The sequence below is a fragment of the Triturus cristatus genome, chromosome 4_1 (assembly GCF_964204655.1).
Source record: "Triturus cristatus chromosome 4_1, aTriCri1.1, whole genome shotgun sequence".
In the NCBI taxonomy this organism is placed as follows: domain Eukaryota; kingdom Metazoa; phylum Chordata; class Amphibia; order Caudata; family Salamandridae; genus Triturus; species Triturus cristatus.
In genome coordinates, this window is record NC_140585.1 from 651,082,758 (window position 1) to 651,105,502 (window position 22,745).

General features: G+C 42.8%; 1 protein-coding gene across 1 annotated transcript in view; it reads right to left on the reverse strand.

The window, feature by feature from the left end:
• Window positions 1-22,745, reverse strand: part of TMEM117 (transmembrane protein 117) — a 1,887,095-nt gene that overhangs the window by 1,676,710 nt on the left and 187,640 nt on the right. The window contains exon 2 of the mRNA XM_085653044.1: window positions 16,436-16,739. Within this exon, the coding sequence (XP_085509170.1) occupies window positions 16,436-16,709 (274 nt within the window). The 5' untranslated portion in view covers window positions 16,710-16,739. The remainder of the gene's footprint in view (window positions 1-16,435; window positions 16,740-22,745) is intronic.

Consider the following 22,745-nt stretch of genomic DNA (forward strand, 5'->3'; position numbering starts at 1 on the left):
GATAAATTGTCTGCTACTATATCATCTGCACCCCTGCCATGTACCACGCATCAGGCATTAGACTTACACATTTCAGTGTGGTGATGCGCATCACTGCACTGAAATGCACTGTCACACATTTATAGCGCCTCCTCAGCAAGCTGCAGCGGAACACTGCTAACTAGTACCACACTGAGAAAGCAAAGCTGCTCTTCAGCAGCGCTTCCGCGCACTACTTGCAACAGGCTTGGGGGCTGGCTCAGCTGGCTACAATGTAAAACATTCACCAGACACCCCGGTGGGCACATCTGATTCACTCAGGAAGTCACAAGAGTCATTTCCCAATCCCTACTGATGACAGCCTGCCAGGACACACTGCCTGTGATATACACCCCTATAGGTCAAGGGTGGCGCGGCACAGTTTAACTTTGGCAGCTAGCGCAGCCCACTGCTGCTGTAGCTCCTACTGCGTTGTGCAGCTCGGCCTGGCCGGGGCCAGCGGTGTAATGATCCCCTGTGACCGACACCTGCCAGACCGCCATCGGAATGGTGATCTGGCACCTTTTGCACTACAGACTGGCCGCCCTGCATTGCAGTCCAGTGCCTGGAGCCATGAATGCCAAGTGAGTCAAGGGAAACTTCCTTTGGAACGAAGCCGGAATCCCGCTGTGCCTTCACAGCACCGGCAAAAGAAGGAACAAGTCTTTCATACGCATTCTTTCAGCACGCAAGTCATTATAACGACTCGCCTTAGGAGGGCGCATTGGTGGAATGGTGTTGGATTTAAAGTCCAACACCTTCCCTACAGTTGTGCAGACTGGAGTTGGAATAATAAATTAACTATTCCAAAATCCAATGCCCCCCAAAGCATGTCGTTATAATGATTTGCGTGCTGAAAAAATGCGTCCTAAAGATGTGTCCGTTCTAATGATGGCACTGTGAAGGCACAGTGTGATTCTGGTTTTCGGAATACCGTCATACATTCATGAGTCAAGTCGTCTGGACCGCGGTGGTTGGCCAGTGGATGTCAGGGCTGGCACAACTCTTTTGGTGGATATAGAAATGCCAGTGCCTACTGTTTAATGTACATTAATGCTAAAGAACAGTACTTAATACTAGATGAATTTGACAAGTAAACTGGTCAGGTGCTTAATGGAATGGATACCTTGCCTCCTGATTTAAGAGATTATGTGAAAGAAGACAACCGGTGCTTTGAGCGAGCAACTGAAGAATGGAATGCTGATCAGCTCCTATAGGCTTAGGAAAGAATGGTGATCTCTCAAACATTCCACTATCCTGCACCTTCTGTCAATGCAGTGAAAGGAGGCGAGCCAGAATTCTTGGAGCAGCGTTTACAAAGCGATTTCTCAACTGATTGAAAAAAGTTAACAGGAAGGGCCATCACTAAAGCAGCTGCTGAAAATGAGGATCGAAATCCAGAACTTTTGCTACAGATGGCAATTATGTTGGAATATACAAGGCAGGTCCGCCCTGGCCCCTCGCTGACAAGTAAGTGTCACTCACCAAACACCCACCAAACCTAATTGAATTTACAAATTACTATTAGAGGAGCGCTGTGTGTCATCATTCAGTCTGTTACTGTCTGTAAGTAAAGTTACAGATCCTTTATATTGACTGCATTCCTGTCTGCCAGTCTCTATTATGGTTGCACATTTCTTTAACAGTACGATCAGGTTACAAGGGTACAAGGGTTGTGCCCTTCCATTTCTGGCGTTTTAAAGCAATATTAGAATCTTCTTAGAGTTTCTTGTTGCTCAAATGGGTGTAATTTTTGATATTTATTTGCTTACCTCGTCTTCATTGCTTGATTTTTGCTCGTGAGAAAGTGTCACTCATAGTCATTGAAATGTCACTTAAAATGTCTCTGAAATTCTGAAAATGTCACACATAGCAATCTGAAACCTTGGCAGCTATGCATCTGTGCCACCCATTTTAATGCAGATTTCTTTTGTCGCTGCCCATTTTCCTATGTCCTTAATCTTACCCTTTGCTATTGGAGTCTCTGTAGGCATCCACTACATGGCAATTCTTCTGTTTGTTAACAATAACGAAATTAATTCAGTCATTTGTGAACCGCAAATTGGTTGTGAAAGGGGAGACATAGTAAACTTGCAGTCAGAGTCAACTTGGTCGGGAAACCTGTGGAGCAGAGTTATCATTCAGCAACAGACCTCCATGTGTATAATGGGCAGGACCATGTTGGCTCTATTAAAATATAATTAACACTATTATTGTCTGACAAATATTGTGGCCTAAGCACGGTTTACAAAAATACTAAGAAATAGTGCTCCACTTAGTGTAGATTTTCTATTATTAATTCCAATGCGGCTACATTTTGTACCTGATATTTAGGACACCATATTTTTGACACAAGATATTTAGATCACGGTAGGCTCCTACCATACCAATCATCAAACACAATAAAGGTGATGAAAGGAATGCTTGGTGCAGCTTGTTCCAGAAGCACATCTGGGCAAACTCATGGCCAATTAAGGCATCACATCAAACACACAAAAGGCGATCGTAGGATCTTTACAAATTGTCTAACCGCTGGCAATCACTCAGAGTAGCATCCCTACCCATCATTTTTTTACACATCATACCACCTCAGATTAGACCCAGCCACACACAAATCAGGATCCCACTAGAGCATCACAGCTCCGGAGCTTCCACATTACATATTTCGTGCACATCGATGTTTTGCCTCTAGCTAATTCGACACAAACAAGATTAATTTGTATTAGAACATTGGAATGTTGGGAGCTCCATTGAAGGCAATGGAATGCTCCAGGCTTCTAAAGGTCGGTAGAAGCCTGGAGCTCAAAAGGCCTCACGGAGCCCAAGGGGATTTTAATCCCCTCAGGCTCTGTCAAGGCTTTGTTTTACAAATTAGAACATTCTTCCGTCTAGGTGCGGAATGTTCTAATAGTCTCGGAGCCTTGCATAGCGGGCTCTACCGGCCATTAAAGGCCCGCATGCTTGTTAAAAGCCCTCGTCTTCGGCTAGGGCCGTTAACGGTGGAGCGGGCCTTTAATGGCCGGCAGAGCCCAAGGCTATATAAGACACTGGCCAAGTCCAGCTTGGCTTGAGACTTTATTGTCCACCTCAATTTGAGTGCTGTGTCCTCAACGCTGGAATTCCTTGGGCACCTCCAAGAAATTTGGCTTAGCGCCCACCTTTACGAAAGGCCCATGAAACAGACATTTTCAGGAGATCTTTCATCAATAGGGAAAATCTAGGAGAAATGATCGGTTTGTCCATTCAGATATAATCTTGGCACATGGATATCTAATTAAAGGATTGTCACCACTGGGTAAGATACAAACTGGGCATCTGCATGGTAAAGGGCTATAAAATCCTGTGTTAGAGCTTAAGTAAACACCTAGATAAATTGTTTAAAAATTCTCATTTTATCACAACAAATAAATATTTGGTTCTGGGCACATTTTCATTTTGTTCTGGCATTTGACCCGCACATAATAACTGTCAATATTTTTCAGAATCACAGGCCATAAGCTGTTCAAGTGATTGCCCATCATGAAATAGTGTTTCTTTATGGTCTTTTCAATAAAGTTTGGTTTAATCCCATTGCATTCGACATGTGTGCGCAGACTCGTATCGTCAACAGATAATGTTATGCTTTAGTAAAACTTAGAAGTCATAAAAATCTCACTGTTCATAAGGGTAGGCCATAGACAAAAATACTTCAGAGCAAGGACACATACAAGGCTCACCAAGTACCCAACAGTGATTCGGAGAAGGTGTTTTCTCTGTGGCCATCTTTCTAACCTACTTGAATATCCTAGTAGATAGTCTGGATAGTCTAATGAATGTATTTCCTCACAGCGTCTTACAACAAACTTGAGCAAGTTTGATCTGGAACACAGCATTTTAATTATCACTAATATAGTTCAGCATGCTATCTGTGGTGGGATTTCAGGCATTTGAAAAAAATACATCAACAGCCAGTACCTGTGGCGAGTATCTAAAGTATTGTAGCATAAGCATTTGGTTACGTTATTGAATAGCAGCCTTTTTTGGGATCTTACAAAAGTGAAAAGATTATTGTGGTGTATGAAAGTGAGTCATTAGTAGGGGTGGCCGTGCGTCCACCTCAAGTAATAAGTCCCAAAGTCTTGTCAGGTTAAGCATACAGTTTCAATGATTTGAACCTGAGCTCAATTCTAATCGCGACAGCACAGAGCAGGTAGGCTTGACTTGCAAAAACAATCTAAAGTATCTAGTGACACTAAAAACAGCAGCAGATACCCCTAGAGGGTGCCACTCACATTTGTTTCCTAGTTATATGGATGGTAATTGTCATTGGCAACTATCATCCACAAAAGTTGCTTTTTAATTTTAAAATAGGGCTTTAAGCCCTTGCCATGTGCTTCCCTCACTGTCTGGCATTTTCTCATCCTTACTGAGACAAGAGTCAGGCAGCCAGGCATTACTGAGAGGAACACATGCCCTAGTGAGCATGTGCAACACAGCTTCATCTTTTTTGTAATTCCTAAGCAAGCTATGGGCTGACCAAGTGCCAGCCCTGGGCAGCAATATCCCATGCATGGCACGTAACAGCGCCATATTTGCAATCAATCCCGGCCGTCTAGGACATAAGCCCTGTGTTCCCGGGACTGCCTCTCAATCATTTCACAGGCTGCAAGCAACACCCTTTCCTACCTCATCACCAGTGACATGTTGGGAAAGGGAGTTGCTAGCAGTCTGTAGAGGGTTGAGGTCATGTGACTCGAAGTCACAGAGTCATTCAACTTTGTGACCTCAAGTCACATGCATGCTGTAAACAGATACACTGCGCATGCTGTTGCATGCACAGTGTATCTGTTTAAAGCATACAATTACAGTATTGCTCCCGTGTATGCTTTTTTTTTGTGTTGAAATTTTTTATTGAGTTTTATAAGGCGAATACATTAGAGCATATACAGTAATAAATAAAAAGAAAATAAATACATGTTAAAAGGAATCATGGAATAAGATATTGATAAATAAATACGATATAAATATGCGTTTAAATAGATAAATACTAGTTAATGCAACAATGAGATCAAAACACAGAATGAAATGTAATAAAAGTGAGCTATAGGGAAAAAAGAGGAGAAAGACCTAGAAGAATAAAAAGTGCTGAAAATATAAAGAAATAAAACAAAGAAAAGGTAATTGAATAAAGGCAGAAGAATACCACAACGGAGGAAGCAAAGGATTGGAGAAAAACAAAGAGAAGAGAAAAAATAAAGGACAGAAAAAGTGAAAGCTGATTAATGTGTTTGGGTAGAAGTGGAGGCAGGAGAATCAGCAGCATTTGATTTAAGAAATGGAGACCAGATTCGAAGAAAAGTGTCAGCTTGATCCTGAAGGTTATAGATTGTGCGTTCATGGGAGGCAGTTTGCATCATTGCCACCAACCAATCCTCCTGTGAGGGAGGTAAAGTTGATTTCCAATGACGCAGTATACATATTTTGGCAGTAGCAATTGAAGTATGAAAAAGGCGGAGTTGTGGCTTCGTGAGCTTTGGGGAATGACGTAAATCATGCAGGAGAATGTTAGTAGATGTAAGTGGCAATTTTAGGGGCATAGTGGAATTCAAAGTAACACCAATAAAAGTCCAATAGGATTGGATACTAGGACATTCACAAATGATATGAGTAATATCACAACCTGAATTGGAGCATCTCCAACAATTAGAATGAGAGAGAAGGCCAGCTTGGTGTAGTTTGACAGGAGACCAATGCCAATCATGCAGAATTTTGAAAAGACAAAATTTGAGCCTTGATTCACGGGCTCCCTTGTTTAAATTCTCTAGAATCAAATCCCATTCAGTATCGGAAAAGGAAATTGAGAGGCGAGATTGCCATTTACGCTGGAGATCATGTGAAAGAGATTTAGAAAAAAGATGAGATGAAAAATGTTTGTATATACCAGAAGTAACACCCTTAAGTTTCCCCCAAATGTGCAAATAGGATAATATAGGGGAATCTTGCAGGAGCCATGGTGATGTTCCCATATGGGTCTTCAAACATTGTTGAAGTTGAAGATATTTGGAAGAATGATGAAGGGGAAGATCAAATTCTACCCTAAGCTGAGAGAATGACTTAAAATCCCCATCATGCAGAAGTTGATCCGGACAGAGAATACCTGCAGCTCGCCATTCAGGCCAGGATAACATACGACCATTAATACGGATCCCCGAGTTATTCCATAGGGGAGCCTTAGCATGGATTCTTGAGTTTAAGCCTAATAATCTATGACTTCTCTGCCAGGATTTATGCATGGCAGATAACATCGGGTTTTTTGGGTCAAAACGACTAGTGCCACTACCATACAGAGGAGAGAGGTTCGATTCTGAGGATAGGAGATGTCTTTCTATTTGAACCCATTGTGGTAAATCTTTGATGCCAGGTAAAAAATATGAGATTTGGGAAACATGTAACGCCAAAGAGTAGTGTTCAATAGATGGAAGGCCAATTCCGCCAGATAACTGGTGAGCCTTTAACTTAGTGATAGCAAGGCGAGGCTTCGCAGTACCCCAAATGAAAGTTTTAATCTGTGCATCTACTGATCGAAGTAAAGATAAAGGGATCTGCAGAGGAAGCATACCTAGAATGTATATAAATCTCGGAAGGGTAACCATTTTAACCGCCTGAGTTCTGCCCCAAAGAGAAAGACCCAAAGCCTTCCATTTATCAAAATCCCGTTGCATTTGGGATATAAGAGGAGATAAATTATCTGCAACCATATCTTGCAATCCTTTATTAACGAGGACACCCAGGTATTTAAGGCGTGAAGACTGCCAATGAAAAGGAAATCCAAAAATGGCTGCTTTTGTGGTACCGTTAGAGATGGGTAAAGCCTCACTCTTGTCCCAATTAATCTTATAACCTGAAAAAGAAGAGAAATCATTAATAATGTGAAGAAGAGAAGGAATCGACCGGGGAAGACGAGTAAGGGTGAGTAGAATATCATCAGCATACAGGTATATTTTAGAATGTCCAATTGGAAGGGGGACACCAGAGACCTCATCAGATTGACGAATGGTAGCAGCCAGAGGCTCCATAGCCAGAAGAAACAGAAGGGGGGATAGTGGACATCCTTGGCGTGTCCCTCTCTTAATCGTAAAGGTGTCAGATAGAAACCCACCACAATTTACCTGAGCAGAAGGGTGATCGTATAATAAGCGTACCTTATCAATAAATTTCGTACCTAAACCGAATCTATCCATGACCTTGAAGAGATAGTTCCATTCGATGCGGTCAAACGCTTTTTCTGCGTCAAGCGAAAGGGCTAACGCATCATCCGTAAGATGTTGAGCCGACCATAGCGCATGGGCCAGAGAACGCAGATGATTCCGGGAGGAACGGCCCGGTACAAAGCCTACTTGAGAATGGTGTATCAAAGAAGGCAAGACTTTACGCAAACGCGAAGCAAGAATGCTGGCCAACATTTTAATATCAGAGTTCAATAGAGAAATGGGACGATAACTACTGCAGAGCTGGGGATCTTTACCTGGCTTTGGAAGCACAACAATAATAGCCTTGTTAGAAAGGGGTCCTAGTGAAGATGCACTGTCCGCCTCCTGGAATGCGGCATGTAGGGTATCAATAATATTGTGACCGGCCCAGCGATAAAATTCAGGAGGAAATCCATCCTCTCCAGGGGCCTTGTGGTAAGGCAGGGCAGCAATCGCACTAGAAACCTCATCTCTGGTTATTTCACCCTCGAGGATGGCTCTGCCCTCCGCCGAAAGAGAAGGAAGATGCACTTTTGCAAGAAATGCTGTCATTTTATCCGAATCCATTCTATTATCGGAAGTGTAAAGAGATTCGTAAAAGGAGGCGAACTCATTAACAATGTCTTGAGGTTTTGTGCACAGGTGTCCTTGCGCAGATCTAATGGCCGGAATGGCCATAGACGCCTCCCTCTGACGCAGCTGCGCGGCTAATAACCTTCCCGCCTTTTCCCCTTGCTCGTAATGTCGACCTTTCATTTTCTGTAAAGCGTATTCTGCTTTAGATGTAAAAAGGCTATTTAAGGCCATTCGAGCTTGCTCGAGTAATTTACGATTTTGTAAAGACGGAGATGTGGTGTATAAGCGAGAATAAATTTGTATGTCAGATTCGAGCTCACTTTGTCTCTTTGCATTTTGTTTATTAGCAATTGCTGCATCACGCATTAATTGCCCCCTCAAAGTAACCTTCGCCGCAGCCCAGAGAGTCCTGCTGGAGGTGACAGACCCCTGATTAGTAGAAAGATAATTTTGAAGGTGAGATTGCAGTTGGGACTTACCATTAGGAGTCCTGTGGCGTTGGATATTCATTCGCCATGGCTTACGTCCAGGCCTAGAAAGACCCAGATCAAGGGAGAGGAGAACCGGAGAGTGATCAGACAAGGCCGCTTCCAGGATGCAGGAGTCTGTAACGAATTGAACTGTGCTATGTGAAATGAGGAAGTAATCAAGACGAGAAAATGTACCATGGGCCGATGAAAAGAAAGTATATTCCTTATCCGTTGGATGGCTGAAACGCCAATGGTCAACCAGTCCAATATCTGATATGATGTCCCCTAACAAGGCTCTGTCTGACGCATTGCCCCTATCTAATGGACCCGTTTTGTCTAGAATGGAATCTTGCGTTACATTCCAGTCTCCGCCAATCAAATATTGCGATGCATTAATTTCGAGCAGCAAACGGGATAATTGAAGAAAGAATGTTTTTTTGGTACCCGTAGGAGCATAAACAGACCCTACACAAATGTGAGACTCTCCAATTTTAAGTTTGGCAAATACATAACGGCCATTTACATCTGACCATGTTTTAGAGACAGTGACCGGGAGGGATTTGCGAAGGAGGATTGCTACTCCACATTTGCGGAGGGGGCCTGTGTCTGAGGAATCGTCTTGTTGAACACTACTATGGATAACCTTGCCCACCCAGTCTCTACAAAGTTTATCTGATTCTAGAGCATCCAAATGGGTCTCTTGAAGCAGGGCCACATCTACATGTTTGGTTTGGAGATAGGAGAGTACTTTCTTCCGTTTTATGTAATGGGTGAGGCCATGTACATTCCAAGTAATTGCATTAAGAGAATGTGCCTGTGCCATAGTAGAATAGAGCAAAAATCAGAAAGAGGAAAATGAAGCACAAAACAACGTGTTGAACCAGACAAAGAAAAAGGGAAAAGAACTGACAAAAGGAAGGGGAAACAGAAAGAAAAGAAGCAGTACTTCTAATTTAGATGAGATACATAAAGGAAACAATAAAAGAGGTAATGACGAAAGGAGATAAAATTTAGAAAACAGTACAGTAATAAAGAAACTATAGAATATTAAATAGTAGCGAGTAAAGAACAGGAAACCGTAAACTGTTACCCGCGGGTCTAGGCGCACTAGAGCGCCGCCGCGGGAAAAGACCCCACAGAAAGAGAGAAACAGTTAGGAATGCATTAAAAATATAGAAGGGAAACCCAAAAGAGCATTGTAAAAGAGAACAGAAGAAGGTAGAGAAAGCCAAATAGAGATTGAGAAGCGACATTACGTAAGAAGAGAAATCTAACAATAATTAAATGTGAGGTAGCCTAAGAGCATAAGACATATCATACGCATATCAAAAAGCCTATACCAATATACATGCGAGCAAATAAAATAATACAACTATAATCAAACAATTAGGCGCCAAGGCACCCAAGTAACTGCAAAACCAGTCAGAAATATGCAATAAAATTGTAACATGGAGAGTAATAAATGCAGGGAGAAAAAGGAATAGCATTATAAAGCAGAGAAATAGCAGAAGGCAAAGTGAAAAGGAAAGGAAATAAGATAAGAAGCTAGTGAGAAAGAGGTGAAAAAAGACAATCAAATATTATAAGAACAGCAAAATATGTCAAAAATATAATAATGAGTTAACAATAGAAACAAGACTCGCAAGGACAAGGAGTCTACCATTAACTGCCAATAGGTCTGGAGATAACTATTTCCACAGGAGGAAGCATTATTCAGTCCGCATCTGAAGGGGTTTTAAGAGGAGAGCGGGACTTGTCTCTTTGCAAGTCTTGTGGGAATGTGGCTGCCGAAACCAATTGTATTGCAGATTTCCTATCTTCTTGTGAGCGATGAAGTCGTTCAAGATCCCTACCCCGAGGACTAGGGCTACTGGGAGGGCGCCTGTTACGATCTGACATTGGAGTAGAAGATTTAGGGAGTGATTGGGACGGGATTGGCTGCGAGGATGCAGTGAGAACCTCCATATCTTGAGGTTGAAGGCAGTCCAAAAATTGCTGAAGATGTTCTGGATCAAAAAAGTCCTTAGAGACTCCATCTTTGGTAACACGAAAACGTGCAGGTTCAAATAGACCATATTTGATATCTAACTGACGTAATTGAGGTCGCATGGAGAGAAAGGCCTTCCGCCGTTCATTGGTTTCCTTGGAGAAATCGGCTGCCATATGGATGCAATGGCCTTCAAAAGAGAAGGAACCTTGAAGTCGAGCATAGTAGTTGTCTAGTTTGGTCATGTCGGAGAAAACAGGCAATGATCGGCCGTGGGCGCGCAGCAGGATCACCACGTGGAGGACCAATTCTATGAGCCCGCTGTATCTCCAGAGGTGGAGTAAAAGAAATACCAGTCATCTGAGGAAGTATACGACACAGAAATACACTGGAACTCTGCCCTTCAATGCGCTCTGGAAAACCAAAAAAACGAACATTATCCCTCCTGCTTCTGTCCTCCAAATCAATAAGTTTGCTATGGAAGAATAGGAGGTCTCGGTCTTTGTTGGGAAGGGAGTCCAAGCGGTTCTCCACCGTCTGAACTCTGGAGTCAAGAGATTCAATCTTCGCATGAAAGCTGGTGAATTCTGCTTTAATTGATTTAGTCTCATCAGCTAATGATGTAATTGTGAGGTTCATGTCATCTAATCGACGACTAACCTCAGATATTTCGTGTAGAATACGTTGTAGAGTTGCCGCCGACGTCTGCCCCCCATTAGAGGTCGAAGCCGGGGGTAAAGCGGGAGGAGAGGAGGCAGTACCTTTCGTTGGCATGTTGATGGTCTGCTTAAGAGCTTCTGCAAAAAGAAGTGGCTTAGAAGACTTATTTCCTTGCTTAGGAGCAGGCATTTGAGGAGAATATTTGACAGAAACTTTGAAGATGCGTGAAGGCGTCTTGCTGGTAGACGATTCTTGTATATAATCACAAAAATACAGCAATTCCAGACACTAAAATGCAAAAGTACATCACATGAAGGGGAAATCACTGCTTAGTGGTCCCCAAAACCATAAGCAAAGGGTTAAGGCATTGATGAAGATAGTGTAACTGTCGCCATGTTCAAAGGCGCATAAATAGAACTGAGATAAGATGAAACAACATATGCGCACTTATGACATTAATAACCACAAGTGTATTTGCAGAATGAACAGAACTGCAAAATGCAGGGAAACCATGAGCCATATCAAAGCAAAGAATACACAACCTGACTGAAAAGATTGACTAAAACACTATAATGACATTGAATTAAGACATGCTATTATATGAGTCACCCAAGTTGCGTTAAAAAGAGTCGTTTCCAGGCAGCACCAGTCGAAGGGCGCAAAACTGCAACTATCACAAAGGTGAGGCCACTCATAAAAGGGTGAAAAAAGTTACATTTGAAAGGTCAGTTTTGAGTGACAAATTGTGAATTGTTCTTGCAGGAAGATCGTTAACTTTGCAGATGGTGAGGCGCAAAATGACTGGCTGAGGTGAATGACAAAAAGCGCCACAATGAAATTATAAACGGAGTTAATCCTACCAGTAGCAGACCAGCAGCACAACAAGAACCATGGCTCCTGTGAGGTAATATTGCTGAGGAAAATAAAGCAGCAGACAAAATTGAAGGAGGCGCGGCTACATGAGGAGGCAGGTATTCAGCAGTAATAGCGAAGGCGGGACTTCATGAGGAAGGCGCTTGACAGCAGCAGCGAAGGCGCGGCCTCATAAGGAGGCGGGCGCTCGACATCCACAAGAGCTCGACCTCGTAAGGAAGCGAGTGCTCCTCAACAGCAACAAAGGCGCGGCCTCATGAGGGGGCAGGCGCACTCCATGGGCAGCAGAGGCGCGGCTTCAGGGGGAGGATGAGGCAGCCGAAGGAAGCACGTCAGGTGGGCTGCGTCAGGCAAGCAGCGCCACACAATCTCGTCGAGACGATTAACACCAGGAAGACTGCGCCGTCACATCCCTGGAACACGCTCAAATCGTGCCCCCCACCTTCCGGCAAGCACAGGGCATGTGAAGAGGACTCCAAAGCCAGTATGGGGTAAAATATTTCCGTTAAGAGCCCATCCCGCGGCGGAGCTCACTCGTCAGGCGGCCATCTTCCTGCGTGGCCAGACCACGCCCCCCGTGTATGCTTTTGACATGCAGAAGTGTTTTACTTTAGTGCATCTGTTAATAAATGCCTCTACGTATAGTGATACACAAGAGCACTTTTAAATATGCCAGTTCTGAATGTGTGCATCCTGACCTCACATAATTAAAAGCCTCTTCTTGTATGCTTTTCACATGCGGGAGCATTTCACTTTAGTACATCAGTTTATATTACTATATTGAGAGACATTTATTAAAACTGTCAAAAGTATACGAGAGGTGCCCTTCCATATTCAAATCCCACCAGCTCTCCACTGACTAAAACAAGTACAAAGTCAAAACAGGAACTCACAAGTCTAAAAGTTAAGAAACATTTAATAAGCGAAATAACACCAAAATGACTAAAATGCAACAGGGAAACCAGAGATATGAATTTTATAAGTAAAAGGTAAAAGGTACCAAGAAAAAGTGAAGCTCCATCAGACATCCAATCATAGTAGACAGTGACCTAGAGGACATTTCAGGCTGACCACAATAGAGTAGAGGTGGATTATACCAAGCAGCTTATCCTGGTCAAACTTTTTGCCTTTTTATGCAAGTCAAAATTATCCAATGGGGCAAGGATGAAGGCCATATCCGTATCTGACAAAGTTTTCTCGAAGTCGGATCACCATTGGACGAGGTCCCACTGAATTTGTTGGTTTTGGCAGGAAAAGCTCAGAGCTTGGGAAATTCATATTTCACACTCCCCAAAGTCTTCTCATCAGCCCATTCCTCACACCTTTGCCCAGTCTAAATGTATGTAGTTGCAATTGTTCTCTTTTTGGAGCTCAGAAACCTCCAGCAGGACAAGCCTGGCAGCTGCAGCAAAGGCAGGTTGCACCAAAGCCAGATCCTTTAATCATGAGGGTCCACTGAATGAACTTTGAAGGTTCTTTCAGACTGCAAAAAGCTTAGAGTAGGGCCACCCTGATGTCCTTGCCTGCTGAGGTCAAGGCTGAGGTAGTTAGTCTCACTCCCCTAGACATCTAAAAGTTGAACGTTTTTCCAACTTTATGGAGCAGCTCCTCTAGATCACTTCTAAGGCCTCAGGACCTCAGGGGCAGCACTCAAGAGTATAGGACCCAGTCTAGCAGAGGGCACCAGCATAGTCTAATTCAGGCCCACTTGTCACTGGTCAATTAGTCATTCCGAGAAAAGGCCTCTGGCAGCATTTTGTGTTCATACCGGTACACAGAGCCTACTGACCCTTGTAGTCTACTTCTCAGTCTTCGATACAAGTGATACCAAGCATAGCCTTTCAGGTCTCCACGTAAGTCAGAGACTGAAGACTCAGTCCTCTTCTGTTCTGCCACAGGTCTAGAAAGTGTTCTGAGGAGCTAGCGGTGAGGTGTTGTTCAAATCATTAGCCAGTGGGTGGGGAGGTGACTTCTGGACATTCCCTGATCAATGGGTAAAAAAGTATCCAAGGGGTAACCTTTGCTCTTTTGCAGCACATCCTGTTTGTCTCACTGCAGACTATAACACAGTGCACCATCTTCAGTTAAATCCAAAGTGACACAGGCCTTTTTCCCCATGGGCACACATAGGGAGATGTCTAGGGTAATCAACAGCCCCTTCCACTAACGCACTACCAAATGATTCTGGTCCCCTTCTCCACTGAGAATGGAACTACAAGAGCTTAAAATGTATCTTTGGATCAAAAGGCCCACACCCCAAAGCTTCCTTTATCTCTCCAAACTATAAATTACAGGTCTCTTCATGGACATCATTTGGGGGTAGTCGGCCTCTAGCTTGCTCCCTGCTACTCCTGGCACTTCCTTTGCAACCCCTGTCCTCAGTGGAGGCAACCGTTTTGCCTCCTCTGAGGCGATGTGTCGTAAAGAAATTGTCAGGATTAGCAGGAAGCAAGCTAGAGGTCGCAGCTGCGACCCCCGATTACCCCCAAATGACATTGATGGATCTCCCCTTGTCTCTTTCAGGTGAATGATGTTCCTGGATCAACCATACATTCCCTTCTTTGGTTAAGCTGTCGTACATACCTCATCCACGCAATTTTCCCAGGTCATTGTGTATTATCTGAGAGCAGTATTTCACTCCTCATCAATGGCAGTCATGACAGGCAGACAGGCAAATGCTAATTATCCTGCTGACGTTTCAGACAGGAAAAGTATGACTTTCTATAAGCCACTTCTCATGTAGAGTTATAAAAGAAAATCCAACTTCACCATTGATTCGTCATAAATATTAAAAAGAGTGGTTGAATTGATGTTTTGGCTTATTCTAAACCAAAGATATAGACTTAGCATTTAAACTGTACATTTACTTGTCTTACAAACAAACCACAGCACCTACGCAATGAAAATGGTTTTTAGGGTCCAGTCACTGCAGCAACATGCCAAGCTTAACTTTTTACATGTTCCAATTTCTAATCCTAAACACCCTACTTTGTGGGCTACAATACATACTAAATGGGGGATTTAATTAATATTTTGTATGCTTCCTCCCTGTCAAAAGAGGGTTATTATTACAGGTCTGTTTGCAGGTTTAAAGCCACAGCAGTATGGCTATACATGCAGGCTAGAAGCCATGGTTTCCTTATCAGCCAGGTAGATGGAATTATATGTGCTGCAGTCCACAGGTGGCATTTAACTTTCCAAGCCATTGATATATTCACTGCACCATATACTATATAGCCTTCCTGGTAAGATAAATATGCAAATTGGGGATCAACCATATTGCCATGTTTAGAGTGTACTACATGTACACCAGGAACTGGACATTGGTATAGCAGTGCACAGAGACCAGAAACTAGCAGCATCAGTCGAAACATGGGGGTGGCCACAGAAAAAGAGACACTCTCTCACAGGTGGCTTCCTAGTGCACAGCAGATTTAATGCTCTTCAAAACCTCAACATTTCCTGCCCACAATTCCTGGGTTTATATTGTTCATTTCTGAAGGCCGGGTTGATGGAGATACTGGGTATTTATGAGCTTCCAATGAGCTCTATATATATGTGAATTGGGATTTAGAAATTTGGATTCAGATACTTGTTATATTGTCTTTAAGACAAAACAAAATACAACTCCACCTACCTCGTCGATTTCCATTATCTGACTTTACCAAGTGACTAGTGGTCAAGTAGAAGTACGGAGTACCTCAAGGTTCAGGATGACTCTCAGAGAGTGCTTCGTCTTGAGGTTTCTGCTGCCTTCGGAAATGAACCAATCAATCATATCTTAAGCAAAGCTCCAACAATAGAGACCTCGATCTGTGAAAACATTTTTTTCATGCCTCACAATCTAAATAGGATACCCACACTCACCAAGGCCACCCTTACTCATCCTTACTGAGTAGAAAACAAACTGTTAATGCCATCCTTAATGCAAACTCACTGTTAAAGATGGAGGAGCATTTTTCGTTTGTGTGTTTTTCCCCCACCACATCCAATTCACCATGCCTTTAGGAACCACCAACCACTAGTATGGAAAGGCACTTACTTGGGTCTACCTCATGTGATCAGTTTTCACGGTATTGGTCCACTAACACTCTATTTAACATAAGGCAAGGGAATCTGCAAAGGTCTTAACTGTCCTACACAAAAACCCTTAGGAAGATGATTAAACATAGAAGACTTTGCAATAGATAACTACTACCACACATATCATTTTAGGATTTTTCATTAGTGGGGAGTCAGCTTCTTCTTTAAGAGATCTTCTAAGAAAAAGAAGAACTGGCCATGTCTGTCAATGGACGTACCGGGGGTTTATCACAACATGTTAAAAATGAAGATAGTACAACATCGGTGTGGCAGGATAAAGTCAGATGTCTTGAAAAAGTGATGTTGTTTGACAAAGAGATTGGCTTGAAATATGTCAGAAACCATTTGCCCAGCAAGGCACTACATTATGTTTGAATGTGGTGCATGTAGGAATTTTCAACATGCCTGGCTTTAATTTTCCTTTGTGAAAAATTCCAGGCTACATAATACAAAACAAATAGTTGTCATGAGGAGTGAAAACATTGAGTGTCCAAATTTTACTAATAACTTATTTTAATACTAGGCATAAGGTGACTTACCAAACAAACGCTGATGGAAAAGGAACTTCCCAGCAATTAGTCCAACTACAATAGCAATCAGCCACAGAAGTACCTTCAGAAAATTCCAGCCACCTCCAGGGTATTTATTTGTTACAAATGAAAAACAGTTCCCAACAACAATCATGTTGGCTTCCGTCTGGCTGTGAGACACTGGGTCCTCGGCAAACAGCAAAAAATTAAAGAAGGTCACCAAGTAAGCTATAATCAGGCGAGACCAGGGGTGCTGGAAATAGTAGCGAAAGTGGTTCTCCATTTTGTGCTTTACACCAATCCTGTTGCCTGCCTGCAATAAAAACGTTCACACATTAATAAAAGTCACAAAAGCAGTTCATACAAAATATGTCAAATATTCATTCTCACTATCTAAAAAAAAACTCAAGGGTGAAAACAAAATAAGTCTTTGTGTACTAGTTAAACAATTTTAGACAGAAATAGCCAGACCTTTATGGGTGATACTCTCCCTAAGCCATCCAAGAATATTGTACATGGTTCTCTTTCTCTCAGACAGTCAGACTAGAATGGCTGAGTAGGAGTCAGATCACCCAACTGTACCTTGTGAGCAAGAATGTGGGTCATTCATTTCCCCAGTTTCATATTAAAGTCCTTCAGTGCCACAATATTAAAGAAAATAGGACTATCTATTTTCAAAGACGTTTCTTCTTCATTCTCAACACTCACAAAGCCTGAAACTCAAATGGTATTTTCATATCTGCTGAAATGGGTTGAAAATGGAATTTGATAGCGAGCAACCGGGCAGGGATAACTTTCTTAAAACCTAGAGCTCTGCACTCCAATTCTCGTGTATTTAAACAACGCATAATGTATTCTGCAAAAGCTCAGACTACTGGGTTTACTGTCTATATTTTCTATAATTGGAGCCCCAAAAGTAAGTGCATGATTACCCCTGACAGTTCTTTCTTCACGTCTAAGAATGCTTTTGTTACCTAGTCACTATAATCTCACAACAGTAATAGGAATGATCATTTGCAACAAAATTACAATCATATTTTGCTCATAGGTAGGCCTCCACCCAAGACAATTTAGTTTCAAACTACAGTTCCCACAAAATGTGGCAGTGGTTATCTCATCCAGGGAAAAATTAAAACAAACCTGATGAATATAAAAATATTTTAGTCCACTGGCTTCTATTTTTCGCTGGAAGCATACTCTAGGCCCTCTTCCTGTTTTGTAGTGCAATCTGCGACTAGACTCAAAGTGAACCAGATTGTTCTCAATCCTTAGTAGAAATGTTAAGACGTTTCACATCAGAACAGCAGAATGGGGGTCATCTGTCACCATCTGCACAAAATGCTTCGACAGACAAGGAATTGGAAGTTCCTGTAAACTTTCGAGCATTGTGTGTGTTCTACTCTTCCTGGCTTACCGGGAAGGTTACAACATTATCTTATATGTTAACAAGCCAGCAGTTTGACCAACAACTTTAGCTAAAATATGCAAGATGGGGCATGTGAAAAAGAGCAAGATTCCAAAGTTCTTAAGACAAATTGTGGTAGATTATCTCTGATTATCTCCGATTGTCCCTACCCTTTGGAATACTCTTCTGATTCTTTTACAACTGACAGTTTCCATATCTTCAAAAAGGTGCCTTAAGAGCTATTCCTTAAAACAGTACCTACGAGAAAATGACAAGGTGTGTGTAGAAAGCTGGAATTTTGCCCCCCCCCACTTTTTGCCACCCAGACTTCAGTGCCAGTGCTCTTCCCCTTACAACACGTAAAGTCTAATTGTAACCCAATTGGCATGGACTTTAGCACTCCTGGAAGTCCCAAGTAAATGGTACCCCTCGTACCTAGGGCATGGGTACTAAAGAGGGTCCCTTAAGGCTGCAGCATGTCTTATGCCACCCTAATCTTTTCCCCTCCCCCACAAATTGCACGCAGGCTGCAATTGCATGCTAACCAAGCTTGAAAACACGTCATGGCACACTTATTGTGTGCCATACCAAAGTCACTGCATGTAATATATGTAATTCATCCCTGCAGCAGGCCTTGTAGCCCAAAGGCCTTATATTACATGTGAGGACATATCTGAATGAGCAGACATGCCCCTGTATTGTTTAGTTACATTTATAGAAGGTACAAGTGAACAGGGAAACCACCTTAAGTATAGGTACTGGGCACTGGCCATTACAAGTTCCAGACACCTTGCCTTAATACATCTGTACTGATGCCAGTTCTAGATTTATTATGCCATGCACCCAGAGGGCACCTTAGAGGTGTCCCGTGAAACCTTACTAGTTTTCTAGTATGCTGGCTGACTCGATCCTTCCAGCCTGCCACCACAGACGCATTCTACATTCCTACAGGGGAGAGCCCAGCTCTCAGGAGGTCAAGAGCAATGCCTGCTCTGGCAGGAGGTGTTATCACCTCCTTCAGCAGGATGACTAGTTAATCTGCCTATCAAGGCCAGATGCTTCAAAGCCTCTGCCACCTTTGATATGCAAACCCTGCTTCCCCCAAACCTTGGAAATGCCACCCCCTGCCCTGAGACCCATTTGGCACCAGGTCAGGTGAGAAAATCAGCTAGTCAAGAGGAGTGTTCACTTTCAGGCTAGTTACACTCCTAAGGTTAGCTGCCTGAAGTGAACACAGATAGAAAGATTCCACCATTTTGATTTTGGTGGAATCAGGAACTCTGGGACAGGGTATGCCCACTCCCCACAGGAAGTTATCATATAGGGGGTGTAGTGACCCAAGGGTAAGTAACCCATTGGCTACTATTACCCTACACTCCCCTTAGTGCCCCTAAATTCAGTATTTAGGTAACCCCTGACACCAGGAACCAAGATTCACCTGACAAAAGAAGAAGAAGGACAAAGAAGAGCTGAAGAAGCAAGACTACTGGTGGACTTGGGCGCCAAACCCTGCCTGCTCCTGGCCCTGACAATCATGACAATCTGACTCCTCCTGCAGCTGTGCATCCTCCACAAGCCTTGGAGGGCCACCAGAACTTCACCAAGCCATCAGCATCTCTCTTGAAGGAGCCACTTCTCTGAAATCTGTAGGCACTGACCGCAATCTCCGGTTCACCGTTCTACTAAACATTGGGTCCATTGCCGCCGCAACGGCCCAGGAGAAGGTCATAATGCTCCAGCGGGTCAGCTCCATCTCTCCACCAAGCTTGGAGATGCTAGGACCCCCAGTAATCACCCTACACCTATACCTGGGGAACCGGACCCCTTGCAGCAACCAAAGCTTGTTTGAAATCCAATCCGTATTCCAACACTGCAAAGGCCGATGAGGAACATCAGCATCACAGAGAACAGCACAGAGAATGGCCCAGCTGTCCTGTTTTGTCCTCCTCTGGAGGTCTGACCGAGAGCCGTCAGTGCCTATGACGCACGGAAACACCCAACCAAAATCCTTTGCACCTGGGGACGCTGTGTTTATATACCCATTTAAATATTATTGAAGTTTTTAAAGTTTTTCCACTGGTTCTAGTTATAGTTTCCTTTGTGTTATGCACAAATGTAGCAACCTGTACCCATTTCAAAGATCATGCCCTGGTCTTCTATTAACAGTATGCATGTATATTGGTGTTATTTCTAGAACGCCTACCTAGCCAGAAGACAGAGGAGCACAGCACAGGGTCAAAGACACATATTAAGTGAACAAGTAATGGGAAAGGTAGCTGGTTTGTGGCCAGTTAATGTCTTTTGAAGTAGTGTTCTTTAAAGAGGTATGTCTTCAACTCTTTCCCAAATTGGAGCAGACTTGAGACTGTCCTGATTGATAGGGAGATGATGTTTCCGATCCTGGGTGCGTAGGTGGAAAAGGCCTGCTGTCTTGGTTTGTCCTTTTTACACTTCTTAGTCTGCAGTCTCAGTATTCTGACTGCAGGACATCCACCAACGTTAGGTGCTGGTTGTGATCGGTCTGTAAATCATGCAGCTGGCTATAAAATAGTCAGTTGCAGCTTAATGCTAAAATACATGAAATTTAGTACAGTATATATATGTTTTCTTTCCATGCAAGTCTATAGAATCTAACCTAAACTTATTACTTAACGCAAAAACTAATACAATGAACAGAAGTGCAAGGCATCCTTGAGGAGAAGATACCATTCATGAATACAATTATGAGTTAATTATTCTCCTAAAATCAGGCTTCCAGTTGGCAATACTGAAAACGAGGTTACACTTTTCAGAAATGTGCAGATTTACTATCCTGAATGAAATGGTTTCTGGGCCTACTAGAATCTTGAAACTTAGTTAGCATTACTGAGGGTAAAGAGCACTTCAGATCAATAAGAAACAACCTCCATATTTTATTGGAAAATAAATCGGTACTCACAGTGATATGCAGATTTGTATATGTGAAAAAACAATAATATGTGGGTATGATTTCACCACCCTCCTTTATTCCTGGAATAAAATGGTGTAAAAGAAAAGAGCTACATCACTTCCTTTTTTATATCTTCACTAACTTTCCTCATCGTCCTCAGAAACAGCAAGCGTAAAATTATTGGCAGTGCCTTCACTATAGCAAAAGCAAAGGATAATGTACATTATTACATCTATTGATATGTATACCTGCCACTACTAAAATGATTGCAATAACTAACTCAAATATTTTCATTTTTCAGGTCGAAAAGATTCCCCTCAGCCATACCTAAAACGAGCCTGGACTTAGATGTTGTCCACTCTGTATTCCTGTTGTGTGCTGGCACTCTCCCTGTTGGTATCTGTCTGCTGATGTATCCTAAGGGAAGTGCTGGTTAGACTGATGCAACATTCAGAACTTACAATAGCGCAACTCCTTCCCTCCCTTTGACTTACAAGAGGTCATTTTAATACCATTATATTTTTGAATTCGCATATTGGCATGGGTGTCTAGTTGCACTGTCACTAACCCTACGGCTATTGCACTAGACCTAGCATTTCTTCTAAGAGCTCCAATTTGTTTTCTTAGGTCATCTAAAGCAACGGTTATATTGTACATGGACACTGAGGAAGAAAAGAATGTATATAGTAGCTGAAACATCACGCCTAACCCTCTGTTTTTTCTAAAGGATAATCATCAAAGTGACTCACTGTGAGAACAATGTATCTAGATAACAAGCCCCAGTCCAATCCAAGGGTAGGCTTGTACCTGGAAATGAAATAGGCGTGACCTTTTGCTTGTGCTGCTTGTGAAACAACTTCCATGAAGAAATCAGTCCTCACAAGGAGATAGCTCATAATGATAGCTCTACTGTTTAATCACATTTACTGTGTCCAACCCGAAACATGGAGATGTTTGATTTTCGGTGCTTGCAGATAAATCCTTGCTCAGTCATTGCAAACGGAGTTTCATCTGGCATGTTCTGGTTCATAAGATTGCTAAACGTTTCAAGGCCTAGGCGGGAAGTGGGGAGATGCCAGCACACTTTGGCAGTCACTACTCATTGTAGAACAGATAAAGGTAAGTATCATTCTAACTAATGGGCAGGAGGAAGAATTAAGTGTCCATCTGTACTTTTCTAACAGAGATCGTTTACTTTTCCAACATCAACACGTAGTAGTTACCGTTGTAGGCAGAATGGAGGTATTCCGCAAAAGAAGGGTCAGAACAGTTCTGTCCCCGAATAACTTCCCATTCTGCAGCTCACTTGCAGTGAGATAAGCTCATCCAAGTCACCAGACCATGACTTTTGTCAGCTGTGTTGGTGAATAGCAGGACCTGGGCGTGAGGTCCACACCACAAACTCCAATGACGCCTTCCTCGGGTGTATCTGTATGTACACCGAGTCACTGGGCTGGAAGAAGAGGCAGGCTTCCGTTGGGCACTCGGGTTAGGTAGCTCAAACCTGAGAACAGAAACTGTAAAGGCGCGGTATAAGCCTTCTGCAATACTGTAAAACTGCATAATCGTTCATCAAAGCAATTTAGCAGCTGAGATTGGGGGATGCGAAGGCATCATTATAGGTCTCCCCATGATTATTTCAAATAGGGCTCAATTTGGTTTTCTGGGAAACAATTCATTATGTTAATGGGAGGTCATCGGGCATTTTACTGTGTCTCAGGGCATATCTAAGTGATCTTGTTATTAAGGGTACCGCTGCTCCTTTTTACCATGCCCTCTGACTCTGAGCGAGATGCTCAATGGAAGTGCTGCCCTACTCCTAAACCTTGCAAACCGCCTCTACTACTGCTGCAATATAGAGTACTAGGAAGTCAATTGCAATCCAATATAGCGCTCCGTACGTGGCGATAAAGTATCGAAGTAACCACTAAGCTACTGTAATGACTTCTGGAAGGGAACCAGGGTATGCTTCCACCCTTCCTGAG